The 16,218-nt window shown below is 56.4% G+C and overlaps 1 protein-coding gene across 7 annotated transcripts in view; it reads right to left on the minus strand.

Moving 5' to 3' along the window:
* SYNE3 (spectrin repeat containing nuclear envelope family member 3) overlaps positions 1 to 16,218 on the minus strand; it is a 92,375-nt gene that overhangs the window by 42,831 nt on the left and 33,326 nt on the right. For all 7 annotated transcript variants that reach the window (XM_070514263.1, XM_070514264.1, XM_070514261.1 and 4 more), the window contains 3 exons: positions 13,514 to 13,669; positions 5,642 to 5,814; positions 4,025 to 4,334 (listed from right to left, as the gene is read on the minus strand). In XM_070514263.1, coding sequence (XP_070370364.1) covers positions 4,025 to 4,334; positions 5,642 to 5,814; positions 13,514 to 13,657 — 627 coding nt within the window. In that variant the 5' untranslated portion in view covers positions 13,658 to 13,669. The remainder of the gene's footprint in view (positions 1 to 4,024; positions 4,335 to 5,641; positions 5,815 to 13,513; positions 13,670 to 16,218) is intronic.

The raw sequence follows: 16,218 nt of genomic DNA on the forward strand, positions 1-16,218 counted from the left end.
AGAAGAAGAGATATCAGAGAGCCGTCTGCAAGCCACGAAGAGGGCCCTAACCCAGAACCGAATCTGCCGGCACCTGGCTCACAAGCTTCCAGCCTCCAGAACTATGAGAATTACATTCCTGCTGTTTAAGCCGCCCAGTCTGTATTCTGTTACCGCAGCCTGAGCAGACGAAGACAATACCCCAGGGACCCTCGCCACTCTGAGAAAAGGCCTGGACCTCGCAGAATCGCCACACGGCTCTAGTCCTGTCACCGGGAGAGGAGGATTTCGGCTGCCCGCCTCCAAATGGCTTCTCATCATCGAGACAGCCTTGGATGCAAGGGGAGGCCTTCATCAGACGTACAGAGCAGGCAACCAGGAGGCATCTAGGGGCTACTGGACGTGCAGTGCCCCCATCCTGCTTAGCATGGAGCCAGAGGGTTATCCTTCCATCTAGGGCTGGCAGGCCGGGGGAGGCCACGAGGTTGCTGCCTGGGGCTACAACAGCCCATTTCCTAATGAGGACCTTGGGGAGGGGAGTTAAACCTCTTGCTAAAGGCGATGTAAAAGTTCGCCCCTCTCCGCAGCCCCTCAGTCTTCTGAAGCTCACAGCGCCCCGGGAATCTGAGGGCAGCCATGGCTCCTCTCTGCAGCAGGGTTGCACACATGCAACAGGTGGAATATAACCTCAAAGGGCCCGAAGGGGCACTCCGCACCCTACAGCCAGCTCTGGGAGAGAGGAGAAACAGCTCCGTGGTTCACATACCCCTCCCCATCCAAGAGCAAATGGGGTTTCCTGGGCGTGAGCACAGAGCTGCCAAACCTCTGATGGCCAGGAGGGGAAAACCAAGTCTGGGAGCTTCAGCCCACGGCTGGAAGACCAAACTGAATTTACTTCTCTACACAGGATCCAGTCACTCTGCAAACCCCAGCACCCCATTTCCACATTGGGGTCGGCACGGACCAGCTGGTCCGGCAACTCTGAGAGCTCCCCCCAGGGAGGCAGCTCCCTCCCCAACACCATCCTCTTGGGGCAGAGGCCCCCACGCTCCGGCCCCCAGGACGCTGCTTGCTCACCTCTGCCTCGTGAAAACACTTGGAAGTCACGCGCTCCCTCCTCCAGGAGCTCTGGCCTCCCACTTATTCCTGCCTCTGCGTGCTCAGCCTGACGCACAGAAGCACCCGCGGCCCCAGCTCTGTCCTGATGGGCACAGGACTGCAGGTACAAACAGAGGTAGAGGCCATGTTGGGAGCCACCTAGAACACTTCTGGTTCTTTCCAGTGGGCCAGTGTACCTGACACTTAGATTTTCTTTTTAAGTCTAAAACACGGGCCCTGTCACATCTTCTCTATCTACGACGTAAGAAGGTTGGAGGACCAAAAGAAGTCAAAGACATGAGACTTAGAAAAGATGGCAGCTGCTGATACGAGCCGTGATTTCTAGGATTTTTTGGATCCACTGAGGGGAGAGTCCCCTGGAGTGACCATGAGGAGCTCTGAGATGATCATTTCTGCACGTGGCCAGAAGTGGTGCCCACCTGGCGTCACCTCCACACACACATATGCACACACACATGCAGGCACGCATGCACATGTACACACGCCCAACCGCTTTCTGCTTCCTCTCCTCCGCCCGCTGCGCGAGGGGCTCTCTGCTGGTGGGCAGAAGCACCTGTTTCCTGTGGAGTCACCCCAAGGAGGCCATGGCGCCAGGCACCTTCCCTGCGGGGCCCGAGGGGCAGACCTGGAGAGAGAATCGCAGGTACACCTGCCCCGGCCCTTGGTGAGGGCCAACTGGCCACACCTGCGAGAGCCGGAAGTCATCGCTGCCTCACCTGCGCAGCACCGGGACCCTCCTGCCACGCCCCTCTGGGGCCCTGGGCGCTGTGTGCCTTCAAGTGGCAGGGGTGGGGTTCTCTCTCATTCAATAATAGCTCCCAGCACCGGCTGTGAGTCCAACACCATGGTCGTTGCTATTTATTTTCATTGCTACTGAGAGTGAAGCCCTTATGCTGGGAAGATGCTCGCCAGTTTTCACAGAGCTCGCACATGAACTCATTCCGTCCTCGGCACCTGGTTACAGGTAGGGAGAGCTGCCCTGAGGCCACACACCCGGGAAGCAGCAGAGCCTGTCCTGAAGCAGGGTCCCTTCCCAGGCAGTCAGGGGCCAGATCCTGTCCTGATAACAGATTCCCAGGTCTCTGCTTATGATGGAACTATTTCTCTTAGCCTGTAAACACGAAGGGCCCAGGAGACTTCCAGGTCCAGCACGGCGGAGGACTAGTGAGCCTGCATACCATCCACCACAGCAGCCAGAAACGTTGCATAAAGTAGAACAAGCTTGTTCAAATGCAGACCCGCACGCACACCAAGGTAAGAGAGATCCGTGGAGCAGCAGCAAAGGAGTTACAGAAACCAGACTGCTCAGCTCACACGTCTACTTGGGGTCTTCTCGGGTTTAATGCTCAGGCTGGAGGAGGAAGGCAGACTTTGGGCGCAGAGGGGGAGAGACCACCGCAAAAAGGCAGACGCCTCAAGGAGCTGTCCCTCTGTGAAGGCACAGAAATCTCTAGAACTAGAAAAAAAAATCTCCCCATAAGCACAATAGGAGAAGGAAGCTTGTGTTTCAACTCAGGCTCTGGGATAAAAAAACAAAAACAAATGAAAACAGCAGTCACCTTTCAGAGCACAGAGCCAGGGGCCTCGTGAATAATTTTGGCCAAGGATTCAAGTTCAGAGCTCTCACCTGATTCAGGAACCCAAGCCAATATTCTGACATAAAAATGGGAATTAGGAAGGTCAATTCCCCGGGAAGCCTGGCTCTGTGGAGCTCCTCTGAGGCCAGGCCCCCGCCATGGGGTCCTCAGATAAAGCCCTTCTTAGGATGCTCACAGCTCAAAATCACACAGCCCTCCAGGAAATGACCCACCACATCAGGACACCCAGCAGACGGCAGTGTCAGGCCCCAGACCTTCAGCTTCTGGAGCAAGCTGATGGAGATTGTAAAATTTGTGCGCTTAGAATGATTACAGATATCATCCATATCCGGAAGGGATGCCAAATTTAAGGGAAAAAGAGACACAATAAAAAAAAGAAGGGCAGACGTAATAACTGCTCAAATAGAATTTCTTTAAAAATAATAGTAATTGAACTTCATAACTCAATGGACTGTTTGAAAATGAAGATAAGGATGAGATGAGGGAATGGGGACAGGGACAAGGATGGGCAGAGGGATGGGGGGAGAGCAAGTCAGAGATGAGGAGGAAAGGCTAAAGGGCAGGAGGAGGGGCGGGAGGACAGGAGGGGAACCAGGTAAAAGCGAACCTCACGGTCCATCTGTCAGTCAACACACACGTATCAAGCGCCCACATGTGTATAAACCACGGAGTGACACTGGGCACGTGGATGGAAACAATGGGTTGATGGATGAGTGGATGGCGGAAGGGTGGGTGCATGGGTGGATGGAAGATTTCTGGGTGGGTAGTTAGGTGGTGGGTGGGTGAGCTGATGAAGATGGGTGACAGGCAGATACTGAGTGAGTAGGTAGGTGGGTGAAGGGGTAGACAGTGGGTGGGTAGCCGATAGTGGAGAGATGGATGAATGAATGGCTGGGTGAAGAGGCAGGGTAATGAGTAGGTGAACGAGTACACAGATGGATGGGTGGGTGATTAAGTGGTTGTGTAGACGAATAGGAGATTGGTTAGTGGTGGGGAGGTAGACGGATGAGTGAGTAAACAGATGGATAGCAGGTTGGTAGATGGATAGATGGTTGGGTAGGTAAGTGGATGGGGTGGTGAGTGAATGGATCGTGACTGGGAGATTTGGCAGTTTGTTGGGGAGAAAGATGGGTGAGTGGATAGGAGGGGGGGAGATGGACGGATGGTGGTGGGTGGGTAGCTGGGTGGCAAGGTGTTGGGCTGGTGGTAGTAGATGGTGAGTAGATGGATGGGTAGATGGTTAGTGGGCAAATGAGTGGCTGGATGGGCAGACAGGGGTGGATAAACGGATGGACGGGTGAAGACAGAGCCCACCACACCTCACCCACCTGGGCTTTGGCCTTCACTGCATCGTACTCTGCCTTCATCCTCTTCTGGGCGTCCTCGTCCACGCTGGGGTCCCCAATCCTGTTGAACAGGGAGCCCGCCTCCTCCAGCAGCCGGTCCAGGAGCACGGCCTGGTTGTCCACGTTGTGCAGCAGTACCTGGGCGTGGCTCAGCTGCCACTGCTTCTCCTTTAGGCCCAGCTGCAGCTCCACGGGCGGCTCCAGCGCCACCACCATCTTCTGGAACCAGCGGTAGAAGTCATCCCGGGCCAGCAGGTATTCGCTCCAGTGCAGCCAAACCCACTCGATGCGGCTGTGGGCACAGAGACCAGGGGGCTGTGACCCACCTGCCTACCTGGCTCCCGGGCAGAGAGGACAGGCCACGGCGCCCGCCCCAGCACTAGGGGGCTGTGGGAGGGAGGCACAATGACGCCTTCTCTTGGATTCAGGGTCACCTGGGCAGCTTGTTGGCACTCCAGGTTCTGGGCCCCACCTCACTCCTACTAGATGGTAAATAAGCTCCACGGGTCAATGGGGCTCAGATTCCAGACTGGCTCTGAGAACCGCCGGCCTTGCTGATGCAGCCTAGGGAGCTGTCAGCCGCCGGCACCCCATATTCCAGCTCTAAACTCCCATTACTGATGCACGACATCCCCAGCCACTTGTCTCGCTCTGGTGTCGGGATGTAGCACAAGCCACCATGCTCTGACCACATGCGTGCCCACCAATAGTCACGAGAACACTGCCACCGGGAGAGTGTCTAACAGCCTGCAGAGCACAATAGCATCTGTGGGCTCGTCACCGCTAAGTGGGGACGGAAGGCTGGGGATCTGTGTGTGGGTCCCAGGGGTGCCGTGAACTCACTGCATAACCCTGCAGCCTCACCCGCCTCAGTTTCCCCATCCGTAACATGGAGCTGGCCCTGTCTGTCCAGCCAATATCAAGTCACTTTGCTTGGAATTCCAAATGAAAGGATTTGAAATCACTGTGCAAAGTGCCCCCATCCACTCACGTTCTGGTTTTATAAAGATGGAGAGGAGGCCAGCAGCTCTGGTTGACTGAGGGTCTACCGTGTGCCAAGCACTGTGCCTCGCTCTGGACATTTGCTATCCCCTTCTGTCCTCCTTACAACCTTCAAAGGAACACTTGGTTACAGCCATTGTCCAGAGGAGGAGCCTGAGGCTCAGGGAGGTCAAGTAACTTTCTCAAGGCCACACAGCAAGTAACCAGCAGAGCAACAGACAAACCCAGGTCTGTCGAAGCCCACCACCCCCATCTGGCTCCCTGGTTCGGGCAGAGAATCTGGGCTAAAGTGCTAGCAAGACAGCAGGCCCTGTCACTCCAGGGCCACTGCCCTTCTGCTGAGGATGAACACATGGCAAGTCTACTAGGAATTCATTGCTGGCAAAACACGATGGGCTCCCACTATCTATTATCATCATTAAGCTTGATTTTAATTAGAAAGAGGCAGGCAGGGCTGGATCAAATCCCAAGAGAACCTCCTGTTCCCAGGCCTGGAGAAATGTCCCTCTGGCAGAGGCCCCAGGCCAGCGTGGTGGGGGGCAAGGAGGGTCAGCGACAGCTGCACACGAAGGCCTGGCAGGTCCCCGGCTGCCCCACCTGTGACAGTGAGTCATGTAGGTGACGGTCTCCTCCCACTGGGCCTTGATGTCCCTCAGCCGGGCCAGGATCTCTGGCTTCTGGTCCTCGGGGCAGCATGCCAGGAGGGCTTCGGCCGCCCGCAGCGCCAGGTCCAGCTTCACGCGCCCCTCGGGCTCCAGCTGGCATATTTTCTGTCAGGGACACAAAAGCCAGTTTCCGGGGATTAGACAAAATGCAAACAGGCAGAGCCTTGGGAAGACAGTGCGCGATGGAAAGAGCCAGGCCGTGGGGACCAGAGGAGCCGGGGTTTGAATGGCAGCCCCTGCATTGTCTCCTGTGACCTTGGGCAGCCTGCTGACGGCTCTGAGGGCGGGAGCAGGGAGCAGGGTGATGAGCACAGAACTGCCCGGCTGTCTGGGGTGAGGAGGGCCTCTCCTTCCCCACTGGCCCATTTCCAGCCGTGTGAACTCGAAAAGTTCCATTGTCTCTTTGGACTTAGTTTTCTCATCTGTAAACTGGGGGTTTTCATAGTATCTAGTTCTCAGAGGTTTTCAGGACGAAATGAGAAAATGCATGTAAAGTGCAGGTCACAGAGGGTGGGGCCGTGGGAATCTGCCTCAGGTCTACCACCGGGCAGGGGCTTGACGCAGGGCCCCGGCTGAGGCTCCAAAATTCTCTAGGAGTTTGCAGTTTGCACCAAGACCCTGCTCCCTCAGCTGCTCCCACCAGTGACGGAGCAGGAACACGAAGGCAGGCTGGTTCCTGGGAGATACTGGGCTCCTCTGATGGAGGTGGTCCAGGATGCCCCACGGTCTTGCCAAACTCCTTAGAACCGAAGGGCAGTCCGAGATGCTCCTGGTCTCCGGGGCTCAGGGCTCCATCCTCCCAGCCTCTCTGCACTCCCTCCCAATATTCCCCCTCAGGCTTCTCCCTATGAAACGTTGTGCACCTTTCATCTCCTCTTGGCGTTGGCTTCTTGGAGCCCCAAGACTAAAACACAACGTCTAGCAAATAGGATGTCTCTGTTTAACATTAGTTATTGTCATTATTAATTATTATTCCAGATCTTCAGCAACTAAAGCTTGGTCCCTGTAGTAAAAAAATGCCTGGATTCCGATTCCAGGGCCACTCCCTACCACCTGCACGACCCCCTGCTTAAATTCTCTAGGCCTGTGGAATAGGGAAGACAATGGTTATGCCACCGAGGGTGACAGTGAGCATTGTGTGACACAGCGAGAACCATTAGCATACTGCCCGGCCCGTTCATTCTCGATCGCTGACTGTCCACTGTTAGTGCTGGCTTTACTTACCTTCTGAGCTGTATTCACTGGCAGCATGACATTTGCCTAAAGCTCAGGCTCCTCCCCGGGGGGTGGCAGTGTTTTCTCTGACTGATGTCCCAGTGGGCTGGCCGTCTGATCCTTCTTTGTGGTTGGGGTGGGGGAGGGGTCCCTGCTGTGTCAAAAGCTACCCCATTGATAGCTGTGTGACCCTGGGTAGGTCGCTTGACCACTCTGGGCCTCCCTCTCTCAACCCTGAGATAGCAATAACAATGACTGCTTTTTCTGCCTCCTAGGGTTATAATATTAATGTAAAAAGTACTATTAATTACACCATTGATACATGAGTAGACTTTGTAAACTGTTGAACCATTACGGAGACCCTCCCCCAACATGTGCACATAGGCACTGGTGCCAGCGCTTTTGTTACTTTCTCTGAGAATGGTCAACAAGGAAGAGGAGGACAATGAGGACAGCACAGAGGGTCTGCCCCTCCTGCGTGATCCCAGAGTGGGACTCAGCGGGCCCCTTCCGCAGGCTGAGTGGGTGCGGGAGCTGGGGGAGGGAAGAGCGGGCAGATGTCCCAACACAGGGGAGGAGGTTTTGTTTGGGTTTCGGGGCCGGGCCAAGCAGCAGGATGTGGCAGGGCCAGTGGGCAATGGCTGCCGCAAGCCCAGCGGGGACCCGAGTCCCGCTGCGCAGCAAGCAGCAACACGGAAGCAAGGGTACCACAGCCATCGGTGCGGACTAAAGGTCTGGGGGCGCCCGTGGGAGGTTCTGGGCAGAGTAAGATTACCCACCCCCTGCCCAGAACACTTCACACCGCTCAGGAGCAGGGGTCCCACGACGCGGCTGAGGACGAACTTCCTGCCATCCAGTGAGATGTAATTTGATTAGGAATAAGAATATTAAGGATCTGATATTTCTGACACTCAGAGTCGTGGGGCAGACGGCGTGCCCACTCCCCAAGCGAAGACGAGGGCACCACAGTAATTCCAGTTTCACAAACAAGGGTGCTGGGGACCCACAGAGACGTCGAGCCCGGCAGAACAACTCTGCCGCGGGCAGGGAGGCTGCCTTCTTCCTGCTGCCCGATTAAGCTCCGTCGGAATCCAGCTCCTTAAATGAAGAGAGCCAACAGCTTTGGGGCAGAAACTCAGTTCAGGCTCTCTCTGCCACACCCAGAAGGGGCCAGGAGGCCTGGAAAGCCGGCATAGGACAATGCCTAGTGTCCTGATTGTGCGACCTCATCCAGGCCCCTGGACCTGTGTCCTCCTGATTCCTGGTCAGGTAGGCACAGGCTGGACTCGGGAACAAGGGAGACCCGAGACCCGCTGCCCTTTCAGGGGAATGAGCCTGATGCTTCCCTGCCAGAGAGAGGAGCTGGCCAGTCCCAAAGGCAGGTAGAACACCAAGCCCCACCCGGCCTGAAGCAGAAGCCTGCATATCAACTAGGGGGATGTTGGCTGTGGGCCTGGGCCCGGGAGGCCAGGGGTCAGAGGCTGTGGCTGAGCTGGCAAAGCCAACTTTCGAGAAGTAGATTCCACCCTTCTTCACTGCCCTGAGGATTAGGTGAGGTTTGGCTGCTGTGAGGTTTTATAGCCATCACGAGAAAGGAGCTGGTCCAGGAATGCTGGGCAAGGGACACAAGCCAGCTGGGAAGGGTACTTGAACTGCAGCCACAAAACAATTCCGATTTGAAGGAGCCAATGAGGGCAACAGTCAGCTGAGGGTTAGATGGAGGGAAAACTCCAGCAGGGAGAAGAACCAGGAGACCAGGAAAGCTGAAGGAATGAGGTTAGTCAGGGCTTTCCCTCAACACAGCCAAGACCAGGATGGCACTATGCTAGGTACTGAGTTGGGTACTGTGCTGGGTACTGAGTTGGCACTGTGCCAGGTACTATGTTGGACACTATGCTGGGTACAGTTTTGGGCACTGTGCTGGGTACTGTGCTAGGTATTATGCTGGTAGTGTGCTAAGTACTCTGCTGGGTACTGTGCTGAGTACCATGCTGGGCACTATGCTGGGTACTGTGTTGGGCACTGTGCTAGGTACTATTCTAGGTACTGTGCTGGCACTAGAGTCCAGGATGAACAAATATGGCCCAGTGCTTGCAGGCCGTGGTGTGGTCGGCAGACAAGAGACCACAAAGGATTACTGGAGCTCCAAGGCGGGATGTGGGGAAATCCAAGACGGTTTTGTGAGCAGGCGGCGCTGGCACCAAGCCTTGTGACGTGCAGACATTTGAGATGGGAGCTTGAGCAAAGGTAGAGAAGCTGAGTGTTTAGGGCTGGTGCGTTGGCTTTTGGAAGTCCTAGGAAATGCAGCACGTCCCTGACCACGAAGGGGCCTGCAGCCAGCTAGGGAGCAGCTTGGCTGAGGCCAGGTCCCAAGGGCAGGGCCGAGGAAGCTAGAACCAGAGGGCCAAGGGACAAGACGCTGGGACCCAGGGGACCAGCTCCTGGGGGCTGGGACGGGGGGGCGGTGGGACAGTGGGCACAGGTGCACCCCTGCATGGAAACCACAGGAAAGGACCCTCTCCATCGGGCCGGCTCTGCCAGCGCCACCTGCACTTGGCCAAGCAGCCAGTAAGTTACTCTCCTCAATCCTCCGTCCCTCCTGAAGGGACAACTACCACTTTCCCTCCACCCCGAGTAAGCTGAAGCTCAGGGAGCTCCGGAAACTCCCCCACGATGCCACGGCCATAGCGGGGATCGAACCCAGGCCCGCCGGCCCCAGAGCCCAAGCTCCCAACCTCTGTGCGTCCTGCCTCCCATCTCTCTCTCCACTCTCCCCTCACAGAAGGCATCCACCTCCGTGAGGGTCCCTGAGCCTCCCGCAGCCCCTGGGCACAAGGGGCGAGGGGTTCTTCTCGCACTTTATGGCTGGGAAAATGAGGTTGCGGGGGACATGGGACTTGCCCCCAGACACACAGCCACTAAGCGTCAGAGCTGGATCAGAGCTCACATCCCGGTCCCTCTAGCAAACAGGCAGGGGACATGTGTCACTGAGCTGGCGGAGGGATCACAAGGGATGGCCCAGACCCCGAGGGGAGGTCCCATGGGTGGGGGGGTGGAGAAGGCACTAGCTCTGCCCTTGCAACAGATGGCGGGAGTGAAACGTTTTCCTTCTTGTTGTGAAATTGGGTTGGAATGTCAAAGGGCACAGAAAACGTGTGTGCCTGAGCCCAGGGGAGAGCACGGTGGGGGGCTCCCAGGACGCGACTCCCTCTGCCTGGGCTCCAGATCAAGTCCCCGGGGGCTCACCTGATGGAAGTGCTCCCCCTGGCTTCCAGGGCCCCTTCACTCTGGCCTCACCAACGGCTCTTCCTAAGGACCACCCCTGCCTTCGCTTAAGCCAGACCCACCGCCAGGGGGTCATGACCTGCCGGCTAAGGCCACAAAGTCCGAAGGGCTGAGCACCAAGAGACAGCGAGGACACGCTGGTGTTGCCAGACAGGGGACGTCAGGAGCTGGGACTGGGAGGGGGTGTGGGAAGACTCTCGGACAAGGGAACATTTCATTCAGACGCACACCCACACCCAAACAAAAGGGCGTTCCAAGTAGAGGCAACGGCACAAACAAAGGCTTAGTAATAGGAAATCTGGGAGGTTTTCTGCCAACAGGAGAGGATGTGTGCCTGGGAGGTGGGATGGCGACAGGAGCCAAGACTAGAAGACAGGGTCATATAGATAGTGGAGGACTTTGGATACCAAGGGAAGTTTGGTTTTACTTTGGTGGGAAATAGGGAGCCATGGAAGGTTTTAGAGGAGGAGAATAACATGTTAGGGATGCTCCTCACACATACTTGTGTGGCTTCCTGGATTATGTGCATCCCTGTCCCCTGCTATGCCATGAACCCAAGAGCAGGGTGTGCCTTATCTGCCTCCACCACCCAGGCCTCCATGTGGGGATGGCCGGTGACACTCTGGACTCAGCTCTGGGTTCAAGCCCTTGACCAGATCAATTCCTTGAATTTTGGCCTGTCACTGTGTCTAGGAGTCCATGTCATTATCGAAAAGTGAGGACAGTAAAACCACATGCACGGGGCTTTTGTGAAATTGAACAGCCTTGGGCACATAATAGGCGGTGCAGGGATGTCAGTCCCCCTCTCCCAAGACGGGGCAGAGTAATCATTCGATAAATCTAGCGGTGACACTAACAATGACAATGATGACAAAGGCCAAGTCTGACCAGGGAGGGGGCTTTGGGCTGCCACCTCCTCTCCCAGGCTTGCCCCATCCCTTCAACGCCTGACCTTCCAGTTTCCAATCCGCCCTGGCTCAGAATCCTCCTTGGCTTGGCGTTCGAGGCTGTCACCCTCTGACCCCTGCCCTGCTCTCTGGCCCTGTCTCCTGCTTCTGCCTGACGGTCGACGCTGCCCCAACACCAACCCTGTCGGGGCTCCCGCACACGCCCCCTGCCGTGCCCACCTCCAGTGCCCCTCCCACGCTGTCCCTCTGCCTGGAGCCCCTCCTCCCTTCCGTCCCCCCTGCATCTCCAATCTGGCTAACTGCTCCTCACTTAAGCCTTGGCAGTAAAGGTCCCCAGAGGCCTCTCTTGGCGCCCCAGGCTGGGGTACGTGACCTCCTGGGGGTTCCCCAAGTGCCCCAGGTTCTGCACTCACTTCACCATCCAACCGGGAAGCCTCTGACCGGATCGCTCAGGAGCGGTCACCCCCTCCTTTCGGCCGTGACGGTCACGCGGGGATGGCGACCTTTCCCCCTGGGAGACGCGGGCCTCGCTGTGCTGTCCTCAGAGGTGCAGGGCTGTATTAATCAAGGTATGTGGCAAGGGGCTGTGTTGGGACCAGGGACGCTCACCTGGGTCCCGAGGCCCTAGTTGGAGGCCTGGGGGGGATCGGGACCAAAGGGGAGGGTCTCAGGCCCATTGGGGTCAGCCAAGGAGGACAGAGAAGGACTATTCTGAGGGCAAATCGGACGGCAGGTGACTGGGGAGAAAAGCATTGGTGGGTGACCGGGGCGGGGAAGGGGTGGCAGAGGGCGTCACGCTCACCGCCAGCTCCGGGCACTGGCATCGAGCTTCGCAGGTAGCACAGTGCTTTCTCCTAAGCGAACAGTCATTCATTTGGCAACAACGCCACCCCTTACTGAGCCCCTTCGGTGTCCCCCGCTCGCCTCAAGTCAGCATTCTGAGAATCAGCACCACGCCATTCCAGAAGGGAGGTAAACTGAGACCCAGCAGGGTCAAGTGACTGGCAGGGAATCACCAGCAAGAATCGGAGCTGGGATTTGAACCCAGGCCTTGCAGACCCCACAGTCTGTCCTCTCTCTAGTCCAGCGAGCGTTTTTATCAGACAGAATGTTTGCGAAACCGGGGCCCCCGCTCCCTGACCCAGCCAGGCATGAGTTTGCTGTGAAGACCTGGCTCCTGACAAGCACGTGATGCTGTAGAGCAGCAGGACGCTCACCTGACGAGGAGGCAGAAGCCCCGAATTCCATGGCGGACGTCCTTCCAGAGACCTCTGCAACTCGGACAAGTCACACGACCGCCCCAAGACTCAGTTTCCCCACGGTAAAGGCAGACAATGGACAATGGCCCCTCCCTCATAACGTGGTGAAGCTTAAATCATTACCCTGAAAGGTGGTGTAAAGTCTTCACTTTCACTGTCCACTTGCAAAAGAGTATTCGCTATTTTCAGTAAAATGCACAAAATCAATAGGAGAGCACAAAAAAAGAAAGCACACAGGGATCTGGGTGTGGGGTTAGCTCCGAGTCGGGGGATCAGCTTGTGAAGGAGAAGGTAAGCGCCCCCTTAAAAGCAACCATTGACAGGTGATAAATTAGAATTGTGGAATATCTCAACGGAGGTGACTCGAGAGACATGTAAGTCAACCGCTTTGCTTCCAGATGGAAAACTGAGGCCCAGAGAGGGACAGGGACTTGGCTGAGGTCACACAGCACTCTAGCATCAGCAAGGAGATCTATAACCCAGGTCTCTGACTCTGAGTCCAGTGCTCGTCCCCCTTGCCCCCTGGCCTGGAGCACATGCCCTCAGATGGGGGCACCTCAATGCCAGGCCAGGCACTGGGCATCCACACTTCTGGTCAGTGCAGCACCCCATGCACTGAGCCCTGCCTTGTGCCAGGTTGGGGGTAGAGCCAGTCCCTGGCCCTGGAGGAGCTGAGGGGGTCCCTCCTCACTGGGCAGAGCCCCCTCCCCACCTCCTTGAAGGCTGACCTGGGCCCACCCGACCCGCAGGGACCTCAGCCACAGGGAAGCAGGGACGGGGAGGAAGCCAGGCTGGGCCAGCTGAGGTGGGGGCCACCTGGCTGCACGGTGCCCCCTGTCAGGACAGGAGGGCCAGAAGGCAGGCTCCAGACCCTTACTATGAAAGTATGGACCTGGAATCGGCAGCAAAATCGCCACCTGGAGCATGTCAGAAATGCCACATCTCGGGCCCACCTCGACCTCCTGGGTCAGAACCTGCACTTAAGCCAAAATCCCCGGGAGACTCAGATGCACCAGAGTTTGAGAAACACTAGTCTAGTCCACCACTGCTGCTGACCCGTCGGGAAACCTGAGGGCAGAGAGGAAGGGATGCAGCCCAGGCCACAGGGCTGTGGTGGCCTCGGCAGCTGCTGCCTACCTCGGTCTCCCGCAGCCTGGCCTCCAGGGCCGCACGCGGTCCCTGGGTGTTGTCGCTGATCTGCAGCCGCTCCTGCACAGCCTTCATCCACTGCCGCGCGTCCTCCACGCTCCTGTCGAAACCCTCCTGCGGCTGCTGCGTCATGGCACCTGTGGGCTGAAGGCAGGACCACGTGAGATGGGGCAGACGGCCAGACGCAGGGTCTGCGACGGGGCAGCGAGGGGGTGGGAGATGGACACTGGGGCCAGACCCACCAACACCCCTCCTGGTGCTGCAACTCGGGCGACACAGCCAGCGGCGATTGTGTTTGTCAAGGAGCCCGGGGACTGGAAAGTGGCCCGGCAGGAGGATGGGTCTGGGCTCTCCTGTCCCGGAGCAGGGAGAGCGGCCCTGGGCACTGGGTTGGCAGAGACTCTCTGCGCCTCTTGGCTTCTCTGCTCCCCGCTGACCCCACCTTGGGACTCGGGGGCCGCTCTCTTCTGTCTCTTTGGGTTGAAGGCCCTCCTAAAACACATACAGTCTGAGATGATGGTGACAGATAATGAATCTTCATCTGAATGGATCGAGAAGCCCCCACCTAAGAAACACAATTTTTGGCATCGGCCAAGCTGATGGCAGTCTCCGAACCTCACCTGGAATTAACCTCTCAGGCTGGGGCCGGCCACGTCAGCCAGGGGTCTTGCGGCCCCTTCTCCACCAGCTGGGATCCACGGCAGACGTTGCTCGTGTTTCCACCGAGCCAGGTGCCTCCTGCCTCCTGGCAGCCACTGACAATCAACTGGCTCAGCACCCGAGATGACGCCCACTTGCTCTGCCTGTCACAGGTGACGCCTGCCTGCTGGCCCAGGCCTCCCAGCCAAGCCAGCGCCCCAGGCTACACGCCTCCTTCCTCTCTTCCTCTCACCTTTTAGCAGTGGATGCAGAGTCTTTGATTTTCTCACGTAACTTTCTTAAAGTCCCATAAACCCAGCAAAATTCTTCTGTATTCCAGTTCTAATTGTCAGCTTATGGACACTAGAACCTACAGTGGATTAAAGGTATTTATATCTGCATCTGAGGTGAAGGGATTGGGTCCGGCTTAACCTCCAATCTCCCATAATGCCTTGCACAGAGTAAGCCCTCCACAAAGGTTGAAATAGCCCAGAATCAGTATAAAGCTCAGTGCCCCAAAAATCGATCACAGCATTAGTTAAAAAGGCATAACAAAATAAAACTAGAAACAACCCAAATGCCAGTAACAGGGGATGAGTTAGCTAAAGCAAGGTAGACTTGCATTTCAGAATATTATGCAGCCAACAAAAAGTACGCTTAAAATGAATTTGTGATGGAGAATTCTTAGGATATAACGATAATACCAAAAAACGAGACCAAGTCGTATATTTAGTAGTCACAACTCTATGATTAATAAAAATGCAACAAAACAACCACAAAAAAACTAGACTCGTAGAGAAAGGTTGGGAAGTCTTGCCATTACAGGGTCCGTGTGACTGAACTGGCAGAGGTGGCTGCAGCCGCCCCCTGTGAGCTCAGGCCTCTCCTTTCCCGGCCTGGTATCCTCAGAGGCCGCTTGGTTAAGGATGATTTGTCTGTGGTCTGTGGAACCACAGTTGGAAGTTTTCCTGTTTCCTTATTCTTCCTCTTAGGCACTTTGTGAATTTTCCAGAAAGGAAATCGTTACTTTGAAATAAAATAAACAAACAGTTTCTTAACATTGGCTGAATTGTTCGTGGGCCCTCAGTTCTCCAGCATCAGCTGGTTGTTCCGTAAGTGTGGACTGGGAACCTGGGCCCCCTCCGGGTCCCTGCACTGGGCGGGCTCTGCCATCGGACTGCAGGAGACCCGCCACCAGATGCACGCTGGGGGGAAGGACGCGTCAGCGAGGGGAAGGGAGCGGGCGACGCAGAGTGGGCTTTGCTCCAGGACGTGGGCCCGTGGTTTGGAGATCAGTCTCCCAACGCTGTTTTCTTTCAGAGCTGTTTTGATTTTTTCTAGCCAGTTAATATGTTCCCTGCAGCCACTCCCCATCTTTGAATGCTCTGTTTGGAAACACATTAGAATGTGCAGGCGTTTAAATTGGTTCATTGTGGCTTTAATCTCCTGTCTAGTGTGTGACTTGACTGGCTTCCAAAAGCTCAGCTTTTATTTTTACAAAGCAAGGAACGAGAGAGGCAGAAACTCGTCTCCCAGAGTTTCAGATGATGAGACAAAGCACAGCTCTTATCGCCCAAAGACAGCGAGGACTTGGAGACCCTTCCAGCTGGAAAGGCCCGGAGCCTGTGAGGCTGGGGTTTGGAGACCCTGAGGTACACAGGATGGAACACAAGGTGTCCAGCGGGTGGTGGGGGGTGGCTCGGGTGGGCCTCAGACCCACAGATCAGCTGAAGGACCTAACTAACTGTGGGCTTGGCGAGGTTACAGGCAGAGTTCAAGAGACTGGGGTCTCTGGGCCTGTTCCGCTAAATCATTTCGTTCCAATTCAATGGAACACACAGGAACTAAGCTCAGGCTCCAGGGACGCCTGATGCTACAGCCACAGCAGCCAATGAGCAGGCCCCACCCCGGCCTCGAGAATCTCCCAGGAGAGAGGCTGCACCTAGAACGCGGTGCGGGCTGCAGGTGAAGGAGCTGCAAGCCGGGATGGGGGTGTCGAGGAGAGTGGACGGGCTCTTAACTTTCTCTGCGGACCCCTCCTCAGAATAAAGGCT

The sequence above is a fragment of the Equus asinus genome, chromosome 7 (genome assembly GCF_041296235.1).
Source record: "Equus asinus isolate D_3611 breed Donkey chromosome 7, EquAss-T2T_v2, whole genome shotgun sequence".
NCBI classification, from domain to species: domain Eukaryota; kingdom Metazoa; phylum Chordata; class Mammalia; order Perissodactyla; family Equidae; genus Equus; species Equus asinus.